This window comes from Rhipicephalus sanguineus, unplaced genomic scaffold (assembly GCF_013339695.2).
Source record: "Rhipicephalus sanguineus isolate Rsan-2018 unplaced genomic scaffold, BIME_Rsan_1.4 Seq1108, whole genome shotgun sequence".
Taxonomy (NCBI): Eukaryota; Metazoa; Arthropoda; class Arachnida; order Ixodida; family Ixodidae; genus Rhipicephalus; species Rhipicephalus sanguineus.
Genome location: NW_023614337.1, coordinates 413,957 through 441,686, shown reverse-complemented (window position 1 = coordinate 441,686; position 27,730 = coordinate 413,957). Strand labels below are relative to the sequence as shown.

Genomic DNA, 27,730 nt, shown 5'->3' with positions numbered 1-27,730 from the left:
TGTGCACGTATATACACATGCAAAACTGAGAAATTTCGGGAAGGGGAGTGTGCCTTCATCTCCTGCATACCATCAAGGTGCAACAGCTGTAACTCGACTGTCAGGATTCCTCATCATGCCAGTGTTGTGACACATTTGTATCTGCCGGGATTCTGTTCCTGCTGCACAGCAGCAGTTGTTTCATGTGCCGTACGTAGCATGCCATGTTGCCTCTGCATAGTGTTAGAATATTTCGTGAGCTCAAGTACTAACGCATATACCTTGATACTGCTTTCAATGTTTCATTTTCAGGTAAAACTGATTATTTTTGGGGTTGTGACAGCAATTACACAAGAACTAGTTTTGCCGAAAATTCCTTGGCTAGTAGGATCATGGCAGCAACCAATGGCGCACCATATTCTAAAGCTTTAGGTACATCAGACAAATCTGCAAGAACAACTTGGCAACCTTCTCATGATGATCACAACATTGCAAGGCTCGGAAATATTTGCAGGCAGCAAATTCGCACATGTCAGGTGATAAAGAAAACATTTCGTCATTTGAGCCACTGTCAAACACAATATTTTCATTCTGAGGCTTCATGGAGACACACATACATGACACAAATAAGCCAATCTTTATTTATTACTTTCCGAATAAAAACAAAAAATAGCCAATTCTACTGTGATTCAGCTGAAGAGTGACTTCTAAGTTTACCATAACTTTTGTACCTGGTGAGAAAACAAAATTTATAAAACCAATCTAGACACTCTCCACATCAATGTAAAGAAAAAAAGACTGACACAAAACTGAGCGCTACTGCAAAGGAATAGCACATGCAGGACGCATCTTCTTAGATGGTGGGGCACGAGTTCAACTGGACGTTTCCGTAAACCGTACTCTCAGCCATACTCTGGAGTTTGCCATTGATCTGCAGGTAACGAATGCAGCCAACGTACTGCTCCTGCGTTGCCACGGCTCGCGTCTTGCTCGGATCCGGCACACCACCAATATAGAGTGGGTTCATTGTGTCAGTGGCCGTGACTCCTCCTCGTCCAATAGCCAAGTTACTGGTGGTGCCAACAGCGAGGGACACAATGTTCTTGTTCTTCACAGCTGCGTTTGAAAAAATGGTACAACACCAACTAAGGCCATGCTGAAGCAATGCATTTCTTGGTGATTTACTCAGGAAATTGTATCTCTAGTAATGCCACATTAAAAGAACTAGGTTTCAATCATGTACTACAGTTAAGAAATGGCTGCTTGCAACACAGTGAGTTAGTTAATGCAGCCACATCTTGTTACAAAATCATATCAGACGTGAGGATATCTTCATTAGTACACGAATATCCCTCACAAACATATATTCACCACATACTGGTTTTTCGGCATGACACATTCTAGGTTTACCTTTTTACATCTGCGACCTTCGAATAATGTGTCCGATGCTCTACCACTAAGCTACGGCGGCGGTCATCTTCCTGTCCACTTTATGGGGCATGTGTGCGCATTTAAACCTCGGAGTGTTAGTCAGCGCCGCTAGTAGCCATGACGGCGAGTGTGGAACACTCTTTTTCTGCCTGCTGGCGTCACACGACCTTATTTTTAGTAATGATGACATAAATGCGAAAAAATTAAAGTGGTTGAAAAGACAACTTGCTGCCGGCAGAGAAGTTGTCTCTTCGTGCAACTTTTTCACATTTATAGCATAATTACTATACAAATAATGTCGCCTACACTACCCTTGGCTTCATTGTCTGTTGGTTTTCATTAAGCTTGTATCTAACAAAGAAAAATGAGCCCTTAAATTCCCTCCTTTCATTCACTTGTAGAATGTCACACGGGTTTTTGTACCACTTCTTTTGCCTGCCGCATTTCCCTAAATGTCCCCGCGCAATGAGGCACTAAAGGATTTCACCTTAACAGGAACCATCTAAAGCCAACACAGCTATTTAATTGGAGTAACAGAAGATGCACTGTACCTTTGACAGTGTGCCACTCTCCATCACAAAGGTTTCCTGCACTGACAGAGACCTTGATAATTCCTGCACCATTGTCAGCACTAAATACGATGTTGCCATCGATCATCTGTAGCAGCACGAAATCCTTCTGGTTGTTGCTGTGAACTGCAAACAAGATTCCTGAGGTTCTTCGGGGCTTGATGTCCAGCTCCACAGTCATCTCCTTGCCCACATTGTAGCTGTCATCTGCATAAATGCACTCACTGTTAGCTGTCACCCAAAACTAGTCCTCACAGTTTATGCTGCTCATCAGTGGCTGCATTGGATGCGTGAAAACACTGTGCTGCTTATTTTGTTCAACCTACAATTCTGTGGATGGTCTTGGAACAAGAGAACTACGTACTACCTTGAGCAGCTAGAAACCAGTCAAACACAACACATATACAAACAGGCAAATATGACTGCAAAGGAAACAGTAAGATAAATGTCTAGCTGAATAAACAATATTCTGAGCAACAAAGCATAACCAATTTCACTGCTGACCACTGCTACGAAAATAATTCCAAAGGAAGACACTAAACCATAAATTTTACATGGAGAACTTCAGGGTTCTTAATCCTTAATATCAATTGAGAGTTGCACAGAATCCTATCTGGTCACAAGATCACAGTAATGCAAAAACAGTGCTGACAGAGGTAAAAATATTTTCATTTAAGAGGCATTCAGGCCCCTGCATAAAAACCTTGTTCGCAGAAACAGCAAAAATGCCGAGCACACGTATGTGTAGTTGTCTATATAATCAAACTTGGAAATGCAGATGTGGAGAATACCTATAAAATTCCGAACAGACTACAAGGGCTCTTAGGTGGGCTAGTTGCTTAATGAGCAAACTATGGGACAGTGAAACACACAGGACACAGTGCTACAAATATGCATACAAGTATGTGTACAAATATGTTTACAAATATGTTTGACTACAAATAGGAGAAGCAGAGAAATAGGAAAGGAGATTACGAGAATGCTACAATGGCGTAAAAACCGAAAGATGATGTCCAATGCCTTCACAGAGCATGTTATGTACACTGGGTACATGATGGACGCCTTCATCATCGACACGGAAAAGAAACTTTTTCACATCTGCCTTTGTAATCATCGATCATCCAGACCTCTTTGCAAGTTACTAAACAGGAGCACTGGTAATGTTTCCCTTCTATAGGTGCACTGCCTGAAGGAGTGATACAGAGAGTTTATAAATGAGCGTATGCACATTATTGCTGTCTGTGTAAACAAGGCCCCCATTGAGAAGTGGAAACGTCTTTTATATGAAAATATTCTTATTTTGGTAGGAACTGTGTTCTTTCTTCGTTACAATATTTCCTTATTCTCGGCACATCGCCACTATGCTGGCATGCATAACAGCAGAAGGTTATTTCTTTGGCTTCCACTCACACAGAATGAGATGACTGTGATTGGCACCGAAGAAGGTGCCTGTTTCTACTTTCTGCGAGCAGCCCGTAACACCAACGCTGACTCGAGGTCGCAGCATCTGCCGGTCTTCTACTTCCAGCTTGCGGATGCATCCCGGGAAAGAGCCGGTCACTCCCTGCAGGTGCACACAAGGTTTACACCACTGCACCAGTGAATGGTACAGCCTCACATGGACGCTGTTTCTGGCATGGGAGGGACTTACGCGAAGGTTGTTTTTCACTTGGGAAGAGACGTTGCGTGGGAGCCCGCCCAGATAGATGGGGCTCTTGACATTGATTGAGCTGGTGGTGCCCTGCGAGCTGCCCTGTGCTGCCGTCGCATTGTCCATGTACAGCACGCCCATCTGGCCCCGGCGGCTGAACTCGAGTGAATGCCACTCTCCCAGATTGTACACGTCTGTTGTTGTCAGAAGGCCTGGGCCCGTGCCACAGTTGAACATGACGTTCACCTGCAAAATTGCCCCAGAAGGTGCCAAGATATTTCAAAGATGTTCAATTCACAGCACAGAAGAACAAAACTACAGTTGTGTAGTTTAGAAATAATGGCTTAACCAAATGTAATCAACGATTGGCAAGGTCTGCGATACCTGAAGCCATTGCCCATATTTTCAGCTATTAAGCTCAGTCATTCTGGTACCTGTATGCTCTTTGTAGCTGCTGTTACGAAGGTGCAACCAAAAATGGCTTGCATTAATGCTGCACATAGATAAAGCTCCTTTTATTTTCGCGCACTCTCTCTATTAAAAGACGTAGACTGTAAGAAGGAAAGCTACTTGAGTTGATGTGACAGAAGAAAACTGGTGTATACCAGTGATCATACTGGTACTCGTAATTATACGCATGCCCACATGTGTAATGAATAAAATCTGCCGTGTCCCGTGACAGCTAGTAACCCCTCGCCAACCTTAATACACTTTTCCGCGTGACACCAATGTACTGTTGTGAAAGTGACTTAAGCATTCCGCATGCGATCAGAAAAGTTTTCAATACATGTCCCAAGTTATTACATTTTTTTCACGTTGGTGCTAGCACTGTTTTTTGGAAGATTTATGGCTGTGCCTGTACAACCAGGAGGACTGCTCAAAATTTGAGAGCCTCCCAGGCAGATTGGGAGAGTTGGTAGGTACGCACTAGTCACAACAAGTTCATCAGTCTAAATGCCTTCAGCACTGCAACGCTTCACACATACTTCCAATCCACAAGCACCGCATTCGAAGCCCTGCCTGCACAAGTGGTTCTGTGTGCACAGACGGTACACAGAAATGCACCTTGAGCATGCACAGAGACAGACACTCAAGCGAGCAACCTTCGTGTTGGGGCACTCACTCTTCCTTGCTTCATGAAGATGGCTATGAAGTCGACTTTGTTGCTGTTGGTGACATAGAACAGGATACCATCCTCGTGGCGCGTGCGGAACTCAAGTGAGATAGTCGAATGCTCCATCAGACTATTAGCTAGGTCTGTCGGAAGTCGGAACTCGAGTCGGCTCTCGGGACTGTTGCCAAACCGGAGGCCACTCTCAGGTGTCACATCAGCATCACGAGCTGGCTCCAGTGGCAGCACACAGCCTGGAAGTGGACCGCTCGGGGAATGCTTGCCTGGACCTGTCGAAAGCCAGAACTTTTGTTTTGGTATGGCTCAAGGTTCACAGCACAGTCATCATTACATTTGATACCCATGCTTGTCTTTATAGTCTCTGTGAAGCCAACACAGCTCAAAGTAAAACATACCCAAATAAGGGACAGCCCTGGATACCATGGGCACTGGTACTACAGGGCCTGCTACACTGTCAGCACCTGTGGTGTCTGGTGCAGTGTTCTTTATACGTGTTTGCTTTATATTATACTACGATGGCTTTGTTGAAAATTAACCAATCATCCCAGGAGCAAGTTATCTTCTCTGAGCCCTTGTGCAGAGTAACTGGCTGGAATAATCAGAATCGTGACAGCCTTCCTGCCTTAGCCTGGAAATGAGCATTCCATTGGTCTGGTCATTGACACTGGCTTATGCAACAAGCTTTTTTTTTTTACTTTTGTAGATGGTGATGAACATCTTGAAAACAATGAGACTGATAAAATGAGTAAATTAAACAATCATTCAGCCCCGTTTGTTCACATTGCACCATCTACACTAGTCCCATAGTTTATTGCAAATATAATGCATGAAAAGGTACAATGTACTACAAAACTGCCAACAATTGCTGAGCTACATGACTGGGCATACAAACACACACGAAAATGAAAGTGATTGTGGTCATAGCATAACAACACACAGCAAGAAAAAGAGGTGTGTTTTAACAATTAAACTGCAAGCAGGAGGCATAGAATGACCTTCAGTCACAGTTGCTGTTTCCTCGACAGATACATCATCATCGTCGGGCCCAGGCAGAGGGCAGCTGGTGAGGGCAGCATTGAAGCGATCTGCCGTAGCGGCAAAGTTTTGAAGCACGCCTCGCACGGGTGGAATCGCCCAGACATCCGACAAAGAAGGTACGTCCCATCAAGCTGAAGCTCGGGATGGCCTGAACTCCAGGTGGGAGACCTCCAAAGTAAAGTGGGGCTGGTGGTGTGTACAAGACGGGCTCCACCGCATTCTCTTGCACCTGAGGATACCACCAAGGACAAGCAGTACTTATTTGAATAATGCATCAGTTAATGATGCGAGAGCAAGTGGCATTATAATGCAGGTACAGGAACACATAGCAAGACTTGTGTGGTGGGCTATTTGGCCAAAGTTGATTGTGAAGAAATGAAAAGCACAGCGAGGGATAAAACTTTAATGATACAACGAACACAATCAAGGTACGGTCTATATAAAACTATGTTTAAAACTATGTTTGTTATCTAGCTGTTACACTAAGCACCGCCAGTCCTTGGTGTAACATTATGCACACTCTTCACTGCCACAATTGTTTGACCACCAGTTGTCATTTGAATGAAACGAAGTGATGATTCAAAGTTATAAATGGAAAGAATTAAAGACTAATTTCAAGCACTATAGATGCTAAGATGAGGGGAGAGGGGCAAAAATGCAGACAAATGAAGGGCTTCACTGCCAGTGGTGTAACCAGGAAGCATTAAGCAAGACACCCAGTGGCTACGCCCCCATTCACTGCAAAACCAGTCATGATGCCAAGATGTGCATAGCAGTAGCAGGATAGCTTGTACTATCCATATACTAAATCAATTTAAACAGGAAAAAACACATTGGAACGTCCTTACCCACATCCCTTCAATGCACAGTCACCACAAATTCAGTTTCTGGACAAGCTTCAGTCCAAAACCTATCTGACGAAGTCTAAATCACACATGTGTTATCAACAAAGGCAAGCGTAGAATGATGGTGACTACACATGGTACTCAATTAGGACTTGTTTGCATTTCTGTTTGTACGAACAGCACACCACGTGCTCTCAGCAAGAGAAATTGAAATGTGTATGATAGAGGCAGTGTTGTAATGCTGAATGTGTGTTTCTGCATTTTTGTCCAGCGCATTTCATGTTCTATTGTTTCCATCCTGGCGTAATCCTCAGCAGCGATCGTGTCAGCGATTTTCTTCTGTATATATGTGTAGCCTGCACTGTGCAGGTTTCAGTAAACACCCAATGAAAGACTCATAAACAAAAGCTTTGCTGCTGCTCTACTGCAAGAGTACTCACCACAACAGCATCGTCAATGTCCAGCCTCAACCGATTGGAGTAGCTGCTGGCAGTGACATAGTGCCAGCGGCCATCATCGTAAGTTCCCTCGGTTTCTACATGGCCACCTGGTCTCGCCTGTAGAAACAGCCTTCCCCCGCGCAATCCGAGTGCCAGGAATTTAGAGTGGTCCTCGTTACTTGTGTAGAAGATGAGACCATTGGGGCGCTTAGTACGGAACTTCAGTGTCAACTGAGCGTTCTCCGTCAGGTCCATGAATGGCATGGCAACAAAGCCAGGAGACTCTGCGGAGAATGACACCACTCGTGCCACCTGTGCAAAGAAATAAAATTACAATTAATTGCAGAATATCAACTGGATAGGCAGCCTACATGTTTATATATTGATAATGCTTTTTATTAAGGTACTTATAAGCAATATTTAAAGTCATAATAAGTAGAGAAAATAGAGAAAAACAATATTTCTGCAAGCTCGTTGCATATTGTTAAAAAAAGTTCATACTGATTTCTAGACTCAGCTTAAACCAGAAGAACAGGTTTGAATAATAACAGTAACTTCCCAATTTACTACCTTTTTTTAAAGCACTAAGTATCACCAGAGATAAGTTACACTATCTAGATGAAATAGATGCATTCTTATGTACTTCAGTTCAGAGTTAGTGATCAGCACCACAATAATTGCGTATAATCTGTTGGTACTCTTTCAATATAATTGAAGGGGCAGATCTTTAATTTTATACATCTTCTATGCATCAATAAAATTGGTGTCTTGACAGCCTGTAAACACAGCAAACACCATTTTGAGATTGCAACTGCCTTCTTAGCGAGAGGAAGCATGACGCAGGAATCTTTAAAGATGTCACCCACATTTGGAGGGCAACCTGTGGTCACAGCCAGGGCCTCCTTGGTTTTGTGCAAGTCGACGAGTCGTGTGTCCAGCTCCAACTCTTCTATGCATCCCTCGAAGTTCATGCGGGTGACCTCCCTGCATAAACAAAACTAGCTCAAGCAAAACAGTACAATGAGCTGCCACTTTGGCAAAGTCAACTGGACAGTGAAAAGTTAAGTTCGACTTTGAAATATTAAATAGCATGTCACAGCTGCAAAGGAACTTTAGGAACATTATATGTTCACAAGGTTCTTTCTATTTTGCCATTAAAAGGAAGCTCAAGTACTTTTAAAAAAGAAATGACTTTGGAGTGTGTGATCATAGTTTGATACCTGCTGAATTCGAAAACTAATGTAAGAGTTCACTGAAGTGAACGCAAATAGCATTTCTTGGCAAAAAACAGCCGCCGCAGCCGCAGGTCTTCTTGAGGTGCTGAGCGAATGCGGTGACGTCAGCTTCGGTGTGCCGCGTCATCGGCAACCTTGGCACTGTTAAAGCATGGCCTTCGTGATCAGTTCCACCAACGCGCACTGCCGGAACTAGTCACGGAGGCCACGGTTGAAGATACGACAGTGCTGCGTGGCTCCCCAACGATGATGTAGTTACGGTTAATTTGTTTCCACGCCCACACTTTCGGTACATTCGCGTGGGTGGAGCAAGACGCACTTTTCTATCGCGTATTTTAAAGCTCCTGCTGCCACAACAGTGGAAAAAAATTATGCCATCGTCGACAATAATGTTGATCCTTGTTAACAACAAAGTTTTATCGAATTCTAAAACCACTTCAGCTTCCCTTTAAGGAACCTGTGCAGTATTTACAGGCAACTGCAATAAACTTACCTTAGAAATTGATTATGAGTAGTGCATGCTATTGAAGCAATATTGGCAAACCATCAGGGATGGTAAGTGTAGAACGTTTAATTAGCAGCCGTGAGATAGTGTCTAAGCAGAAAATATATGCATTTGGTGGCGATTACTGGTAGTGGTGCAAAGCCCAGACCATGGCCTCTATTACCTTCAGCACCCGACAGATGCTGCTTAACCTCGTAAATGATGTCCAAGAGTTGTGTTGGTTGTCGAAATTCCAGGTTCTGCATCTTTTCTGGTGTGCAGTAATGGCAGCAGTTTTCCTTAGTTTTGGCATCAAAATGTCAGTATTTCCTAGCTTTTCATAATGCATTCACAAGTATTTCAAAAGGAAAATTTTGCACTGAGACTGCTACATTTTATGCCATCCTACACAAGGCTTCTTGCACAATGTTAAAATTCAAACTTTAATTCGAAATGGCATTTATGCTATAGGTACATCTGTTCAGCCGGATGACAACTTACGTGTGACCATGAAAAGACGGATGGCCCCCAACAAATATGTCATCGGTGGCGTCAATGCCAGTCTCTGGACCTCGATAACTAGCAGGAACAGAATCGTTGCCTCCCACCTGACAAAAAGGAAAATTGTTGAAACAGATGGCTGCAAACCATTTATCAGTTACTGGCGTCTCCTCAAAAACTAGCAGTCTTGCCCAAAGGGCAATGCCATTGTGCAACAATAGCGATATTTAACATTTTTCTTGTACTATTTCTTGGACAGTACTCAAACTATAAATAGGAGCATTATGCAGCATGTGAGGTAAGTCATGCTGTGTACAGTATAGAAGTAACAGCACTCTAGTAGTACATATAGTAGACATAATATCTCGCAATGCTAGAATAATCAATGCCACCATTGGGGGTGCAGGCACTGCACATGATGCACAACATGGGACTAATGGAAATCTGTCAGCCCTATGAAAAATGTGCCAATCATCTCAATGACTTACTTGTGAGCTGCACTTGCCTGGAAGTACAGCTTAAACTAAGTATGTCTTCAAGTCAAGCTTTTTTAATAACATGCTACGAGAAAAGCTATCACATTTTAAGGGAAGCATATCATTCGAGTGAACTCACCGTAAGATCAGCATCATTACGCAACTGGGCAGCTCTGAGCTGGTGCCACTGGCCATCGTTATAGGCTGCATTGGATTTCAACTGTGTCATGCCACTGCCAAGGTTGAACTTATACACAACGTGGCCATCACGCAACTCCAGGGCCATAAATGTTCCCTGCAAAAGCAGAGTGGTCCTCGTGAAGCATTTTCAAAGACAGAAAAGTGAATCACTAAAAGGGGGGAAACAACTGGTAGGCATGGGCTCAGGTCTAAGCTTCGGTTCTCACCTAGAGAGGCTACTACAACCCAGCAGAATGTTGACTCTTAGCTAGTATGAATTTTGTGTTGCATTGCTTTGAGTATGTTTTGAAAAGACGGCCACAAGAACAAATACATGCTTCACTGCACCTACCATTTTGCATTTTTTCTACTTATAGCTGCCGAATGTACACAGAAAGCTGGGTTCACATTCACTCTCAGAGCTTACATGTGAGGGTGTCCTACATCTGCTCTCGTTGCAGCAGTTATTTTGATGCGTGCTGTAATTTGCCAATGAGTGAATGTATTACAGCCTGCGGCTTCTGTATACTAACTTAGGAAGTGAGTGTGTATAGGCTGGGAAGTATTCAACAGATGCACTGACCCCGTTGTGTATGAGGAAAAGCAGTCCCTCCTTGGCATACGTGCGGAACTTCATGCTGATGCTGATGCCATCGTTGAAATCACGCCGTTCCTTGGACACTATGGCATAGCCTGAGCCATCAAAGCGTAGGCCCCTGCCACTGGGAATGTCGATGAGGCTGTCCCGCTCCTGGCATCCCTCCAGCTTCCCTTGGTGGCTGTGGAAGTTCCACAGGCCCACAGGCAGACTGCCAAATTGCAGCTCTTCCAAGAAGCCAATGAATGGCATAGTGTCCCGTTGGCTCAGCGGAATCTGAGCATTGACAAAAAAAGAGGGAAACAGCACGATTGAGCATGCACATAATTGGGAGTGTTATGACAATGTCATAAATGTGCGAGATGACTGAAAAGGATTCTTTCATTTACTATATTCCTCAAAGGGCTGATTCACCACTAACTTCTCTACCATTATAATAAAATTTACTTAGAATAACCCATCAATACAGGCTTTAAACAAGCCACTCTAGCCATGACTGTGTCATAACTAAATTATACATGCTCGTTTTAAAGTGCACCAATCAGAGAAATCATATGCGTGTTCAACGCTGCTACTTTGAATGCGTTGCTACTAATAAGTACACTAGTAGTTTTTATCCCGATTAGTTCATCTGCATTTTGTCACTTCCTACATATGCAATTCTGAGTGCATCAAAATGTGGGGGTTTACCAGAAAAAGCTACATATAAGGTGAGGGATGGAATACGATCAATCGGCTGAGTGAGCTTAACATTTTAAGCAATACTGATGTCTTAGTGCAGCAGCTCAGGACTATTCATGGGCACCGAGGGCTCCCTAAACTGCACCAGAGTTTAAGCAGGCAAGTGCTTTTGCATTTCATCCAACTGATATGCCACACTGCTGTGGTTGGGAATCAAATACACATCCTTCTACTCAGCAGTGCAATGCCATAACCAGACAGGTGTGAATCTGCTTGCATCACCGTAGCGCGCAATGTTACACATACATCTGCAGTGTCTGGCACACCTCCAAGGTAGAACTCGGACAGCGCCTGATCCAAGTTGAACACGCTGCTGGTGCCTTGGAGATACTTGGTCTTTATGCTGTCAGGTTCACCTTCTGTGCGCACTTCAAGATTGACTGTCTTGCCAGTCCTGGAATAAAAAATAAATGAACAAATGGAGTGTCAAAGGAAGCACTGTTATCTTTCTTTCTGGAATATCTGTAGGTGTCCCCATCTATAGATAAATTTCTAAATAATGGACAATTATTAGCATGCTTTACTGCAGAAATTCTAACACAAGATTAGCGAGAGCAGTCATACACCCCTCTGCACTCTCGAAAAGAAAGGTATACCGTATTTACTCGAATCTAACGCGCACCTTTTTTTCGGCAAAACGAGTCGAAAAATCGCATGCGCGTTAGAATCGAGTACTGAAAAAAAAAAAAAAAAAGAAACTCGGTTATCGTATTGCCATCGGCATTTCAAAAAGGCCGCCTCCTACGCGCCTCGGCCATTTCTGTCATTGTTTCAGTTCGTACGTGTGCTGAGGAGTTTGTCATCCCATTCTACATTCGCATCGGTGGCATGGAAGTGCCCACTCCAAATACTCGATGAGTGCACCACGATGTCGCATTTCAAAGAAAAGTTATTACATGTGCAGAGACGGATGGAAATCGGGCCGCATCGCGGTCGTTCAGAGTTGCCGAAACGTGCGTGCGAGACTGGCGCAAACAGAAGTAGAAGATTGTTTTACAGCAAAGCTTCACGAAAAAGTTTCTGTGGACAAAAGCAGGGCCAATTTGCCGAAATCGAAGAGCGTTGACAGCGACAAGGAGTTGTCCGACAGCGACGAAGACTGATCCATTATGCGACTCGTATCGCCGCCGTAGTGGTGACAGTCTCAGCGGCAAGGCCTGCCGTTTGACTTTGTGTTTCCTTTTTTTGAAACTTTAGTTCTTTAAAAGCCAAATACTTGTTCTTCTGAATGTGCGAAGGTGGACTCCTACGGACTTCTTTTGTTCATTTCTCTCACGAAAAATAGGTGTGCGTTAGAATCGATGTTGTACTTTTTTTTTTTTTTTGGTCGAGGAAAACGGGTGCGCGTTACAATCGAGGGCGCGGTAGAATCGAGTAAATACGGTACTTGGGATATCCTTCTGCAGCACAACAAATGTTGTCTATCTTGCCTGCCTTTCCTTGTTACAAATAGTGTGTGTGCTCTCAGTGACATAGCATCCTTAATAGGAAAGCAGCGAGCGCCCGATTTTTAAGAAAAGAAATGCAAGCAAACCAGATGAAAATTACTGTTGTGCAACAGAAAGAAGCCCCATATGTGCCCATTTCTTTTCAGCCGCACATCTCGCAACAACCTTACATATACTTCAATACTAAAAAATACAGCTTGCCACCTTTCCTGAATGCATCAGCCAACAAAAGTTTAACTTTGCCATACTACAAGTAAACTATTGCAACAGAGAGAGAAAGTATTACGAATAATACTGCAAAGATAAATTTGAAGTGCTGCTGAGAATCTGACACAGCTCATCACAACTACTGACACCTATTGCAAATAAGCATAGGTCCGAAAGCCAGACACGCTTATAAACCATTCTTCTTGGCTATACTCCTACGAGCAAAAGCATGCAGCTAATCTACAAGAACTTTGTTGTACACAGTGTCCGCAGAAGAATTGAAGCTGGCACTATGAGAATACTATTGGCCTACTCAGGGCGCACAAGCTCTCGAAATCTGCGTCGAACATTTAGCAAAAGCTTAATGTATGATCTACATGCTCCATGCTTAGAATTTAATGAAAAAATTGCTTGTCATTAATTTTTAAAAATATTCCTAAGCTCTATTTAAACCTTAATAATAAAAACGCTGGTGTAAGAGAATACGGCTGCTCCAGGGAGAGGTGCTCTATCCGCATAGTCACTTCGCGTTGAGAGTGCAGCACGTAGAAGGGTATACGAGCCGCCCTCTGTGATGGTTGTCAAGATAGCGTGCGCGCCAGCGATCGCACCCTTAAATTCAAATTTCAAAGTTGCTGCTCGCGCGACAACTCCCCCCCCGCTCGCATCTTTTCATGCTCGTTAAACACAGGCGGGGCGTTTCCTGTCTGCTTCGACGGCAGGCCTCCCGAGCGGGGTGATGTTATCGCATGCACCCTCCGAGCGACGGAAATGGGCCGGCTCATTGATGTCTGCTTCAGCCGCGTTCGTTGCCCCCGCTCGCGCGCTTTTACCCACGGTAGAACATACAATGCGCAGGGTGATCTTATCAATTTGGACTTCATACAGGACATGACGGCGACGGATTTGGACTTCATACGGGACATGACGGCGACGGCAACGGCGGCAAAAGTCGCCGAGACTGTCCATATAATTGCTATTGCAATAATAATATCTGGGGTTTAACGTCCCAAAACCACGATGTGATTATGAGGGACGCCGTAGTGGAGGGCTTTGGAAATTTCGACCACCCGGGGTTCTTTAACGTGCACCTAAATCTAAGTACGCGGGCCTCAAACATTCTCGCCTCCATCGAAAATGCAGCCGCCGCGGCTGGGATTCGATTCCGCGACCTTCGGGTCAGCAGTCGAGCGCCATAACCACGAGACCACCCTGGCGGGGCAAAAAAGTTCCGTCGCCGGTAGTCGAACCCATGACCTCTCTTTCCGTAACAACAGATGCCGGGCACACTATCCACTGCGTCACAGTCACACACCTTTTTAAACCTTCCATTAGCTTTTGGTAATGTCTTTTTTTCTGTTGATAGGCACATTGGTTGTTGTGTTAGTGGAGCTGCATACCACTCATTTAAAGGAAGCTCACAGGGGCTGAAATTTTTTACAGAGTAGCATTAATAGCTGTTGACAGGTATTTTTCAGCAGTTTTAGGTGTAGATATTCCATCCTATTTTGGATTTGAAGGTACTCCGTGAAATATCAAAAATATTTGAAGGGGTAATTTATGATAGATTTGCATCCTTTTTTGATAAGCATCAAATAACAAAAAGGTCAGTACAGTTTTCAAAAAAATAAATCAACGGAACAAGCTGTACTGTATATCAAAGATAATATAATCAAAAGTATGGAAAACAAGAAATACACTCTTGGGCTCTAATCGATCTTCAAAAGGCATTTGACTCCATACAATTCAAATCATTGGTTGGTTCATAAATTATCGAGGTATGGGGTGCATGGAGTCGCACTACAACTTTTTAAAAGTTAACTTGAAGATCTTTATCAATTTATACAAATGAATAACACAATTTCTACAAAGATAAATTAAACCAAGGAGTTCCCAAGGGTCCATACTGGGGCCACTATTGCTCTTGCCTATATAAATGATACTGTCAATATACCTCATTCTCCTGAACTTATTATGTACGCTGACGATACGAATGTTTTCTTTTCATCAGACAATTTAATATCACTTGAGGTCAGTGTAAATAATTATCTAAGCCATCTTTCAAATCGTTTAAGGCAAAATTAACTGCGCTTGAATGTGAATAAAAAAACCTTTATGATATACCGACGACCTGTAAACAACCTATCAGTAACATAACTGTAAAATTTGAAGGAAATTGCATCGCACACATTAGGGAACAAAAATTTCTTGGTGTGTGGTTTTAGGAGCAATTAAACTGGAACACACATGTGAATCATCTGATTGCCACATTAGCACGAATAGTTGGTTGTTTTTTCAGAATAATGCACTTAATCCCATTAAGGTTAAAAATAAGTATGTACTATGCACTCTTCCATTCTAAAAGTAACTTATGGGATGTTAGTCTGGGGAACGACATCGCAAGGGAATTACCATAAGCTAATAACTATACAAAAGAAAATATTAGGGGTGTGCGAATATTCGAAATTTCGAATATTTTTCGAATAGTGTTTGCTATTCGATTCGATACGCACTGGAATTTTACTATTCGAACTATTCGAACTTCCCAAAAACAAATACAGTCAACGTTCAATTGAAAGTGACTTCTTCAGATTTTCAATGTGCTTCACCTCATTACATTCTCGTAGTGTGGCAAAGCGCCTTTCACGCTCCGTTACGGTCAAACTTTGCCAAGACACAGTCAACGTCCGATTGGAATGTGGTTCCTATATTTTTCATATGCTTCACCTCATCACACCCCGGCATTGTGACAAAGCTGCCTTTCAAGCTCTGCTGCGGTCGCAAATGTACTAACTCAAGAAAACGGTGGTTCCAACATGGAGATGAAAGATGTGGCATAGGTGGGGGCTCAATTAATGCTGTTTTGGACTGAAATTTGGGCAGGAAGTCCGAAAAATCGGGAGCTGAAGCTTTTTAGCATCCAAAATTTCAGATGTTCTTATATATCGACGTCTACGAGGCAGATTTGGAACTCCGGACTTGAGCACACCCTTGTCCGCCACATCAGTTGGGCTTCCGCAGAAGATGAAACAGGAGGAGAGGCTGAAGAAATGGCATCTTTGCCTATCACGTGTAAAGTGTTGTGGCACACTTTGGGCACCAAATCATGTACATAAATAAATTCGGCCTCTACATTGCTCATTCTTGATAAGACAACTATGAAACACCACTCTGCCAGTGCTTCATCAACTAGCGAAAGAAACACTTTCATCTTGCTATCTCATAAGAATATGCTTAAGAATCCTCTCTAACTTTTTTTTTCTGCAATTTTGCTTCGAAGTATTAGAAAAATATTCTAGAACTATTCGAGAAATATTCGAAAAATATTCGATTCGATTCGCACTCACACTTCAATATTCGAATTCGCTTCGCACCCAAAATTTTGCTATTCGCACAGCTCTAGAAAATATTGCACTGTTTAGAAAAATACAGGGGAAACCTACAAGACTTGCATACTGCTCCACTATTCATTAAACATTCCATGCTCAGGATAGATATATTATATCATTTTAAATTGATTCAGCTAATTCAAAACAATAAGCTATATGAAGAAAGTTGCTCCGAAAGACCACACTACCGTTTGCGAGAACAAAAGAAACGAGCTCCTAGAACAAGAACCAAGCATGGAAAACAATGTGTTGCGTACCAGGTACCTCATGTTTTAAATACCCTTGCAGATCAATTGAACATTAAGGCTTGTACAGCGACCTTTAAAAAACAAATAAAGGACTTATTAATAACCACCAGTATACATTATCAAAGCTAATTAGTGGAGGTTCATGCCTCGGCTAATGCTTAAATTGTTCATAAATTTGTATTTCGATTACATTAACAAACAGTGTAATCTCAGTGCATGCACATGCATTTTGCGTTTCTCAGTTTTGAAATTATTGGTCGATTTTGTTAAGTTGTGTATTTCTACGAGAGCGACCTCTAATTCAGTATTTTGTTTGTGTGTGAATTTTATGTGTTAGTACTTGCAAGTTGCTTGTTGGCCATTTCTCTGAAACCAATGTATTGAATATATATATATATATTTTGGCTGTGCTGATGTCGAAGCTTATGCACTTTCACGAACTGTGGAGGGACAGGGGCCTTTGTCAGGCTGTTTGCCTTTAGCCCTTGCCCCTGCAGTGAGCTCTGTATTCTGCTTACTGTGAATAAAGTACTACTACTACTACTACTACTGTTTGATGTGTGATGAGCCCGGCTTTCATTAATGCAGCAAAAACCAGTGGTCACTGCAGTGCATGACATGTTATGGAAGGAGAGGTCAGATCCTGAAGAGATATGATTATTGCCTCCCTAATTTCGCAAAAACTTACCATTCTTACTCTTGAATTGATGAGCTTTGCACTACACTTAAAAACAGATTTAGACTACTTCTCTTTCTTTCTGGAAAGAAAGCGTTTGTTAATTACATAACTGGAAGCTAGGCCGTTCAAAATAATAAATTATTTCACCTTGATCAATACGTGAGCTTGTGCACCTTCTGGATAGTAATGATGTTTGAGAAAATATTAAGTAGTACAAAAGTTTGAGATTAAATATATGAATGGGGTGGTCAGCATATTTGACAGAGACCTTATGACACAGGACCATCGAGAGGATAGTCAGGACAGCTGGGCATCACTCTGGATTTATGCCAGCTCCTGACTGCGTTCTTGTAACAGAAATAGCACTGCTTGTCATATAATAAAGATGAACTTGGGCCTTGCTCAATGACAATTCCAGTAGATTACCTGTCAATAACAATCTGGTGCCAATTGTTGTCAGCAACATATTTATCATTCCGAATCTCTTCTATTCCATCGCCGAGGTTGATAAGAAGCACAGGGTAGCCATCTCTCAATACCAGGCCCATGAAATCACCCTGAAAAGCACATGTGCAGTTTGAAATTTTACTAAACTACTATCAATATAGCATAAAGGTATCAGTATATAAGAACATCGAGTAAACTGCGATGACTGAGTGCAAGAACAATATTACTAAAAAATAGCCAGTGATTACACAAAAGGCTGACAGTTGATGATGTAACAAATTTTGTTTTCTTCACAAAACTACTAACTAGCTGTTACTATCGTTGAGAGCACCACGTGCAATGGATACTTAGGTATAAATTAATTTTCTGTATTCCGATTCTCACTGTATTTTCCGAGAGGAACTTAGAAAAAAACATGGTACTCTAGTAGCAACAAGTGTGTCAGTCACCAAGTTCTCAACGAGAGCCATATCACTTCCCCAAAGACATACCCAACATAACTCCCATCACTTAATTCTGCAAAACAGTGTCTGGAATATGCTCACCTCACGAGAACGTTTCGCTCTTGGCTGAGAGCTTTGACCATTTCCAAGGTAAAAGAGCGTGCCATCAGGCCTGTCTGTCTTGACGTGCAGAGACAGGTGAGTGTATGTTGCTGCCTCTTGCAAATTTTCAGGATTCTTTAGCCGGACCCACTCGTTGCCGTTGAATGCCATGCCAATCTTCACCTGCAAGCGTACACACAAGCAGTACAGAAGAGGGAAGGAAAAACAAGAGGGACTAGACATTGAGGCAATGGGCCTTCATGGGTTGTTTGGCGGTGCAAGGTGCTTAGAGTCTTCGCTGGTGTGCAAGACATGCTCAAACACTCAAAGGAAGGTAGAGGAATTCAAGCACAGTGGCTGGGATAGCAGGGGAGCCTGAAGAATCGATCAGTGAGCGACTTCACCAAAATGCTCGCCTTTCAACCAAAGCAACCATATGCGACAGTTGCTTTGCAACCAACCAACCAACCAACTTCTGTCAGTTGCCTGTGTGACTTTAAGTCATGCAACCTCAGCTACTGCATCTGTTTACACATTACCAGCAGTCCTTAGCACCTGGCTCAGGCTGGCAAGGGTTTGATAATTGATTGCTAATGTTGGCTAATATTGGCTTTCCACTATTTTAACACGAAGCTTTGTCTTCATTTAATCTTAGTGCGATGACTGAGTTGTTTACGAATCTCATTTTTCCTTCATAGTAATTACTCTTGCGCAAGCCAAGCTCACGTGCACTGACCCTGTTAGCTTCATCCTTGGCAAGGGCCACCTTGCGACGCAATTCTTCCAGTTGCTTCTGGATGTCCATGGCATGGTCCTTCATGGCCTTGTGCCGTTGGAGCAGCCGGTTGGCAAGCCGACCCAAGTCTGGCTCAGGAGCCACGACACGGTCAACTGAATACAAGCAAGCATGCAGTCACCACAAGTACATACAGTGACCAAGCCCAAGTTTCTTATGATGGCCTCTAGTGAAACGACATGAATAACTTTTACACCTTTTGTGATAGAACTTCCTGGTGTAGCTAAAAAGTGTTAGTTTCTGAACTCTGCATGTGACAACGCAAATTTCACATTCTGGCATATTTTAATGAAAAAATGTACTTTGCAGTGCAATAAATTAGTTATTGAATATTAAATGCCGGCTTTCCCTACCTTGCTCTAGATGCTACAAACTCACACACTAAAGCCGTATGGGAATAAAGACCTGCCTAAGTTGGACCGGCCTTTACTGTGCAGCTTCTAATGTCGGGCTGGTGTATGAGGAGAAGAGCTAAAATGTTTGATGGGCGACTTGTAACACTCGTTAAAAGGGCACAATATTTGTAGCTTTTCAATCACACAAAATGTGGCATGTGGGCTTTCATTTTGCCCTGCTTATTTGGTGACCTTAAATCATTAATAATAAGGGCAAAAAGTAGCAGTGAAACAGATCTTTGGGTACGTGCAGCCATAGGTCGGCAAAAAATGTGGAGCTCACTCAGGCTCACTCACGAAACATGTCGTACCGTCAGGGGCACTCGGACTCAGACTCACCAAACTTTTCCCATCGAACTCACTCGGACTCAGACTCACTATAATTTTTCTCACGGAAACTCGGACTCAGACTCACCATATTTTCATTCACTCGAACTCACTCAGACTCAGACTCACGGCTGGATATGAGTCTGAGTGAGTTGAGTGAGTCGGCTCGTGAGTCCGTTAGCATTAAAAACCCTTTTCTACCGTAATGTCAATGTTCTTTAACCAATATCTCGCATAACGGTGCGCTACTTAGCACCTTTTGATCTCGTACCTCAAATACGAGTATCTGAGTTTGCAGTTCAATAAGGACCTTTTTATTGAAATTCATGACTCAGACGAGATATTTTTACCAGTAACTTCCTGTGAAAAAGTTTGCGAGGGGCGGTCAAGGCACCTCCTCCCCTCTCCCTCCTCAAATCACGGCTCTGATCAATAAATATTGACTGACGTATGAACGGTAGTGCGTAGAGTATGCGGGAGTATACGGGAGTATAAAAGTGAGCGACATAGGGCTGATAGTAATGCTAAAGTTGAGTAGATAGGACCATAGGTCGGCAAAAATTGTGGAGCTCACTCAGACTCACTCATGCAATATATTTGCCCTTGGGCTCACTGGACTCAGACTCACCGAAAATTTCCTCAACCAGACTCACCGGACTCAGATCACCAAATTTTCCCAACCGAACTCACTCGGACTCGACTCACAAAAACTTACCCACCGGACTCACTCAGACTCAGACTCACGTCTCGATATGAGTCTGAGTGAGTCTGAGTGAGTGACTCATGAGTGGTTTGCCGACCTATGCGTGCAGCACTTCACAATGTTTTTAAATGAAAGACAGTAAAGAAGGGGACAGGGTAAGCATGTTTAAAAACCTCGTGAGGTGCTGCACATATGCCAAGATGAATACCTGCCAATTAGCTCAGTTTCATACCCTATTGAAGAGCATGGAGCAGTGGTAGAAAATTCATTTGCTTTCTGAGGAATGAGCCACGGTACTATAGCTTCATTCGCGAATTGATATGCTTGAGGAGAACTTCCTCTTGCCCTAGTTGGTATTGCTTACTGTATGACATTTTGCCGTGTTTGGGTCTTTCTTGTGTGTGTGTCTTAACTAGCGGCAAAATGTCATGCAGTAAGTGATATTACGCTGGAGCTCCTGTGTCGAAAACAAAATTGTCTTGAATAAATAAGCAACAACAGTTGTAAATACATGTACCACAAAAATAATGAAATAAACTTCAAACTTCACAACAACAACAACAACAATAATAATAATAATAATAATATAATAATAATATAAAATAAAAAATAATAATAATAATAATAATAATAATAATAATAATAATAATAATATAATAATAATATATAATAAAAACAACAACAACAACAACAACAAAAACAAACAACAACAACACAATAATAATAATAATAATAATAATAATAATAATAATAATAATAAAAGTGGTCTTTGCATTTGTGTACCTTGGCCATAAGGAAAAGAATAAATGCAGACTCACTGTAGCTGCTGGCAGCCAGCAGCGCCTGCTGGTAGCCTACGTTGTCGCTGGAGAGTGCCTGAGCATGCGTGTTTTCACCTGGAAGTCGCTGCAGGATGGCATCAACCTTGTCTGCGGTTTCCTGCACTTGGTCAGCTGCTGTACGTACAGCCGTCACTGAGGCCAGCAGAGCTTCGTTGCCTTCGGCTGTGAAATAGAAAAAGGAAGAAAGAGAGAACCGGACAGTAAAGGCAAACACTTAATCAATCTGCAATATTATGTCACCGTTCTATGGATTGTGCAAAATTTGTTTCATGCCACGAGACGACTTAGTTTCAGAGAGGAGCAACACTGCAGGGGCTGCACAATTTTCCTGTGGTTGAGTTTCCTACAATTACCAAATACAAATAAGACAGAAGTTCAAAGGAAAGTGAAGGCTTGAAATGATGAGAAACTGTCAAAAAAGCAATGCCACTGGAGCCAAACTTTTGACAAGGGAACGTGTCAGGACAAGTCCCCTTGTGGAAACATTGGCTCCAGCAGCATTCTTTGTTCGACAATTTCTCACCACAATTACCAAGGTCTCTTAAGCAGTCCATGAAATTCTTGTGCTGTTAGCCACTACTGCCTCCTTTCAGTCTGAAGCCCTCATACAAACAGGACACTGCATCATTAAAAGACACTGCCAGAGCCAACCGGTAGCATCACTGCGATCTCCTGTAAGGCCATCCACTGAAATTAGCTCAATTAACTGAAACCTCATTATAACAAAGTTTTACCTGACACAAAAGCACATAAGTGTCTTCGTTACATAGGAAAATTCATTATAAACGTATTTTCGTAACACTGTATCGATGGCAACACTGTTCCTCATTTATTTCATTATAACCAATAATTCGGTATATCCAGGTTTGACTTACATTGTTTTCTATTAAAGTGCAATTTAAGCAACTTTTTTATTACCACAAGCTTATCACAATTATGACATTACAAATGAAATGCTGTGCACAAATGTCTACGTCTATGTCCTTGTATTGCTTAAGAATATTTTATTTTACGTAAGATAAACATTGTGGACATTTCCATACATCAACACAGCACCACAGCTCAACTTACTAATAATTTGTGTCAATCTTTACAAAGTACAAAAAAGCACTGCCTTGCATGCTAAAACACAAGTACAACCAAAAGTGCATGGTGACCAAACAATGCACATGAAATGATAGTAAGTATACAAACAGTGATGATGAGATGCATTATGATGAATTGTGGCTAATTTAATTAATAAGGTACAGTACTCATGGATTCAAATGCAACATCAATTTTTTTAGCATAACGACTGGTATGTGCAATTGCTCGAGCTAACCACATCATGTCACGACGAATCTGGTCTGAAAAAGATAGTGTTGGCTCTAATCTACGAGTTCAAGCTGAAATTACGCCGACATGACCTGAACTGAAGACGATGGAAACAAAAGTATATGCGCCACTTAGCCCTAAATTGTGCTGTTTCAATCCGTGAGTACTGTACATACTAAACTTAGGTCTGTTAGCACACTGCATTGTTCACTTATAATTCCTAAACATACTTGTGATGTTTGAGTGGCTGAAAATGACTCTGAATATAAGTTGTTACTTAACAAACTCACTGATGTGCAGTTGTGAATGATCACTGACAAACAGCAGCCAAATGACTGCCTACTACAAAGAAAGCAGCTTGTAATTTTAAAAAGTTGTTCAGCACTTCGTAACATAAAAACAGCTTGGAATCGTTTGGCTCACTGTGGCATAAAAATTACAGTGCAGCGTGTAAGTATGCTGAATAAAGTTACTTGTCTGCAAATTGTCCATGTCTCGTGCCAAGTCTTGCAAGTCTTTGGCATTCATCTTTGTTATGAAGTTCTATGGCTGCAAGCTTTTCAACGGCATCTCCTACTCTTGGCTTCATCTCTGAAAGTGGAAAAAAAAGCATGAGGCATGAGTTAAACGCTGACCTCACAAATCCTACAGATATCGCTTACAGACATTGTATTCGCACAAGCCAATTGATATGGGGAACATGTTTTAAACATTCAATATGGTTGTTCAATGGCTTTGGTTTTAATAGAATTTTTAAAAAATCTGAAAAACTGTAAACCCGCCATGGTAGCTTAGCATGTAAGGTGTTGCGCCGCTAAGCTCTAGCTGACAGGTTCGATTCCTGGAACAGTGGTGACATTTTTAAGAGGACAAAATGCAAAGAACACCTGTGTGCTTTGATTTAAATGCACTTTAAAGAACCCCAGGTGGTCTAATTTAATCCAGAGTCCCCCACTATGCCGTGCACCATAATCATATTGTGGTTTTGGCACCTAAAACCCCAGTAGCTATTATTATATTATTAATATTGCAAAACTAAAAGTGATGAACCAGTGCAGCTGCTTAATTTAATCAGGGGCTCACTTCGCGCTTGCGCATCTTTTCCTTTTTAACTGTGAGACTCAGGTTTAGTTTTTATTACCTTTGAGGTGCGCCCACCACGAGCTGAAATCACTCCCCCCCCCCATTTCTGTAGACCCTGGGTTCCATCATAAATTCTAAAAAGTAGTGTCAGTGTTGCCATTAATAAACATGTTGTGAACACCTACCATAGTCTACGTGTCGTTCCAGTTCCCTTGCATCGGCGAGGAGACCTTCACTGTTGCCCTTAGAGTCAGAAGCACGGTCGATGATACCAACAGACTGAAACATGTATTGAGAGGTCTAGGTCTTCTTATTCATGCAGTGGTGTCCCAAAGACTCAGTGATTGGTTTACAATGCACATTCACAAAAAAATTTTCATATCTCTCAGTTAAGTGCTTCTGAAGAACACTAAACAGTGGCACCTTTGGTTTCTTTTTTTACTTCTGCCAGAGACAGCATGGTTTGGGAAAAAAGAAGGAATTGAAAAGGTTGCCATTTTCTGCCTTCCGTCGTGGGGGCACGGCTCAGCGCTTTTAGGGATGGGGAAGATGGTAGGAAGAAGGAGAGAGTAGCATGGCAAGAGAGTATCTAGTCAGTGCAGGGTAGCCAACCAGAGATGGTTGACTTCGCTTAATTTGCCTGTGAGCCCCCAAGTAGCAGAAAATATTTCTGTCAGCACAGGCGCATTGCCGCCATGTTGCTGGCCTTACTTGTTTGGTGAAAAAACACAATTTTAATATCAACAGGGGAGAGGCTTTTATGGTTTCAAAACGTCAAATTTTGACTGTTTTCAGATTGCATTTAAAAAATGGAGAAGCCTTTCGCTGGGTATTGTTGTGAGAAACAAAGTATTAAAGATACATCAAGATTCAACAAACCAGTGTTGTGTGTCTTCATGTACTGTACTAATGTAACTTGCAATAATAATAATAATAATAACAATAATAATAATAATAATAATAATAATATAATAATAATAATAATAATAATAATAAAATAAACAATAATAATAATGGCATAAAACACTGGAACATGCCAGCATAAGCTACCTTAAAGTGTGAGTAATGTAACAGTACCACAGAGACCGGCAGTGCATCTACTGCAAGATTTTGTGCCTCAAGCAACAGCATGACACTTATGTAAATGATGACATCAGGCTTCTGTGTCATTCTTATTTTCAATGCATGCTGGTTATTCATTCTCTACGGCATCACAGAAATATCTTTGACTCATCTTTCTATAGCACTGCAGCAACAGAATTGAACAAAAATTTTTTTCTTGATCTCTTACAAACTACAGGAGAAGAAAACATTACCAGGGAATGAGCCTCATCAGCAGCAGCCTTTGCAGCACGTGAATAGTTGAGGGCATCGTCAATCGCTTTGGCTATTTCATCATAGGCAAGTGCTGATGCAGACGTCTGCTTTGTGTCATATAGGATGCTGCAAAACAAAACAAGACGCTTTATGCATCCATGCTAATAAGTGCACAAACACATTATTCTTTCTTGCTACTTACACAATTTGTATTTCTCAATTTTATTCACCTATTTGCTATATTCGAGTAAAAAAGATGCTAACATAAGTACATTGATAAGAAAATTTGCACCTAAGTAAACTTCCTCAAGAGGGACTGGTGATGCAACGTTCTTGCAGCACTGGCTTTGCTATGACCGAGCACCAACTTATTAAAACAAAGCATGCAGTGTAAGTAACATGCAGTAACAGCAAAATGAATCAGCAAGACTCGTGAAAGAAAGGAAAACACGACACGTGCAAAAAGACAGGAGAGTGCTTTACTCCATGACCTTCCGTCTGATTCTTTTACAGGCACCAAGACAATGCATCCTACACATGTTCTTAAACAAAGATACATCATCTCCTTATTAAGAACATGTGTGGGATGAGTTGTGCCTGCAATACATATCAAAGAATCGGATGAGAGGTTGTGAAGCAAACAGTTCGAAGTTTAACACTTAACATGACCATAGCATTACTGACTGTTGAGTACAATGCTCCGTGCATGGATGCAGCATGCAGGCTCGTCAAAACAAAACTAAGGTTGTGACTTGGGCGGCTATGTTCAATCATACAGTTCTACGAGACAAAAACTTACTTCTTGCACTCCTCAGCTTGGTTTTGAAGCCGTTCTGAGTGTTCAACGGCATCGCGGACAACTGGCTCAACTTCGTAGGTCTGCTTCGTCACTTTGGCCAAGGTCTCTCGGAGCTGGTCCACTGAATCACGCAGCCGACGCTCATTGTCACCCAGTGCCTGTAAGCACACACCATGTTTTCAGCACAACAACTGGCCATTATTTCTAAATTTATGCAATGCACTCTTAATAAAGTTTGACAAACCAACCAACGCGTCATTATTTATGTTTTTACTAGGCTTGTGCTAATATTCGAGCACTTCGAATATTCGAACGAATATTACAGTATTCGAATTCACTTCGATTCGAATTTAAGTTATTGGAAATTTCCAAGTATTCGAAATGAGTGAATAGGCGTATATTAGTCCGCATGTAACCCCCTTGTAAAGATGGTTTCACTGCAGTGGAAGGGTGCCATGCCGTGAATACAACTATCCAGGGGAAATTCACACTGCCGCGAAGCCCCACTTCAAAGTTAAATGAACATGTTACCCTCACATCGATTCATCATTTTTCAAGTTTAAAAGCTTGTTATACCGGCTTATATGCTCTAAGTATAGTAAGTTTTAAAACGTAACGTATTTTGCAGGTTATCATATTTATCGTAACATATATCGTAACATATCTTACAGATTTGGCACTCATCTGTCTCTTACTCTGTCCTATCTTCATGTTTCAAGCTTTGCGCCAGAAATAACATGTTTAGCAAAAATACAGGTTATCACTTGCATTCTACCAAAATTCATATCCTACTAATAATTAAAACTGCTTCCACTTCCCTTTGAACCAAAATGACATTTGCACATGCCTTGTTTTAAGTTAAAAAAATATTGTGCAGGTTAGTTGGATCATGACAAATATGCTCATTTTTCTTATAATATGTGATATATACTATTCGAATTCGATTCTAAATTATTCAACCAAATCACTATTCACTTTGAATTCACTTCGAACCTAAAAATTTACTATTCGAACAAGCCTAGTTTTTACTCGTTTGTTTCCAAGGTATCTGAGCACCGAGCCCAACTTCATTGTCCTCTTTGTTGACTCTCCATTAAGAATGTTTCAATATGTCTATATGCTCCCAGGGATGCAATATGCTCTTACTGTAACTGTCTTATATTTTGCAGTCTTTTGTGTTCACACTCCAGGGTTATTAGAGGCACTGAACACCCACCGCCATCGATGACTGTCCTTTAATACTATGATGAATACAACAATGGTCAAACATCCTCTGAGCAATGCCAACATGCCAAAAGTTGTAAGAAATTCTAAATTTCATTAGAATGCAGAAGAAAAAGTAATTTTCTGTGTTTTAATTCAGTGTTCTGACAAATACATGCCCCAGGGCACTCACATCAAGAGCTTTATCTGCATCCAAGTTAAAGCCAGAGCACTGGCGCAGCAGCTCCTCGCCTTCTCTCAAGAGCTCCTGGGCCTTGGACTGCAGCTCTTCACTCTGAGCAACTAGGCCCTGTAAAGACAAACAAACCAACATACATAAATATCTTTCCCACATGAAATGTACCCAACATGCAGCCTGAATTAATTAGTTACCCTGAATGGTGAGCTATTAGCCATGTGCAGCAGCCCCGAAGCCTTGCGCATCATGGTGTTAGCACGTGCCGTGTGGTTGGACAACTCGTGCAGGCGGTCTTCCAGGTCCTGCTGCATGCTGCGCCTGAGCTCAGCCAGCGTTGCATTGTTCTGCACCACAGGCAGCGAGAACTGCTGTGCTTGCTCCAGGGCTGAGGAAGTTGAGAAACGACATTCGAATGAATGCATGGCACTCGGAATGCTTAACTGATATTGGATATTTAGGCGTAACAAAGTGGATGTGAAGGGCGGCCAT

At 42.0% G+C, this 27,730-nt stretch overlaps 1 protein-coding gene across 1 annotated transcript in view; it reads right to left on the bottom strand.

Moving 5' to 3' along the window:
* Positions 1-593: 593 nt before the first annotated feature.
* LOC119376174 (laminin subunit alpha-like) overlaps positions 594-27,730 on the bottom strand; it is an 87,932-nt gene continuing 60,795 nt past the window's right edge. The window contains 24 exon segments of the mRNA XM_049411371.1: positions 594-1,095; positions 1,962-2,186; positions 3,390-3,543; positions 3,631-3,876; positions 4,754-5,031; positions 5,758-5,884; positions 5,886-6,029; positions 7,086-7,397; positions 7,952-8,069; positions 9,306-9,412; positions 9,921-10,076; positions 10,545-10,835; positions 11,547-11,694; positions 17,698-17,828; positions 18,264-18,446; positions 19,000-19,154; positions 21,303-21,488; positions 23,114-23,171; positions 23,173-23,231; positions 23,909-24,002; positions 25,040-25,166; positions 25,840-25,997; positions 27,236-27,352; positions 27,436-27,626. Of these exon segments, the coding sequence (XP_049267328.1) occupies positions 833-1,095; positions 1,962-2,186; positions 3,390-3,543; positions 3,631-3,876; positions 4,754-5,031; positions 5,758-5,884; positions 5,886-6,029; positions 7,086-7,397; positions 7,952-8,069; positions 9,306-9,412; positions 9,921-10,076; positions 10,545-10,835; positions 11,547-11,694; positions 17,698-17,828; positions 18,264-18,446; positions 19,000-19,154; positions 21,303-21,488; positions 23,114-23,171; positions 23,173-23,231; positions 23,909-24,002; positions 25,040-25,166; positions 25,840-25,997; positions 27,236-27,352; positions 27,436-27,626 (4,028 nt within the window). The 3' untranslated portion in view covers positions 594-832.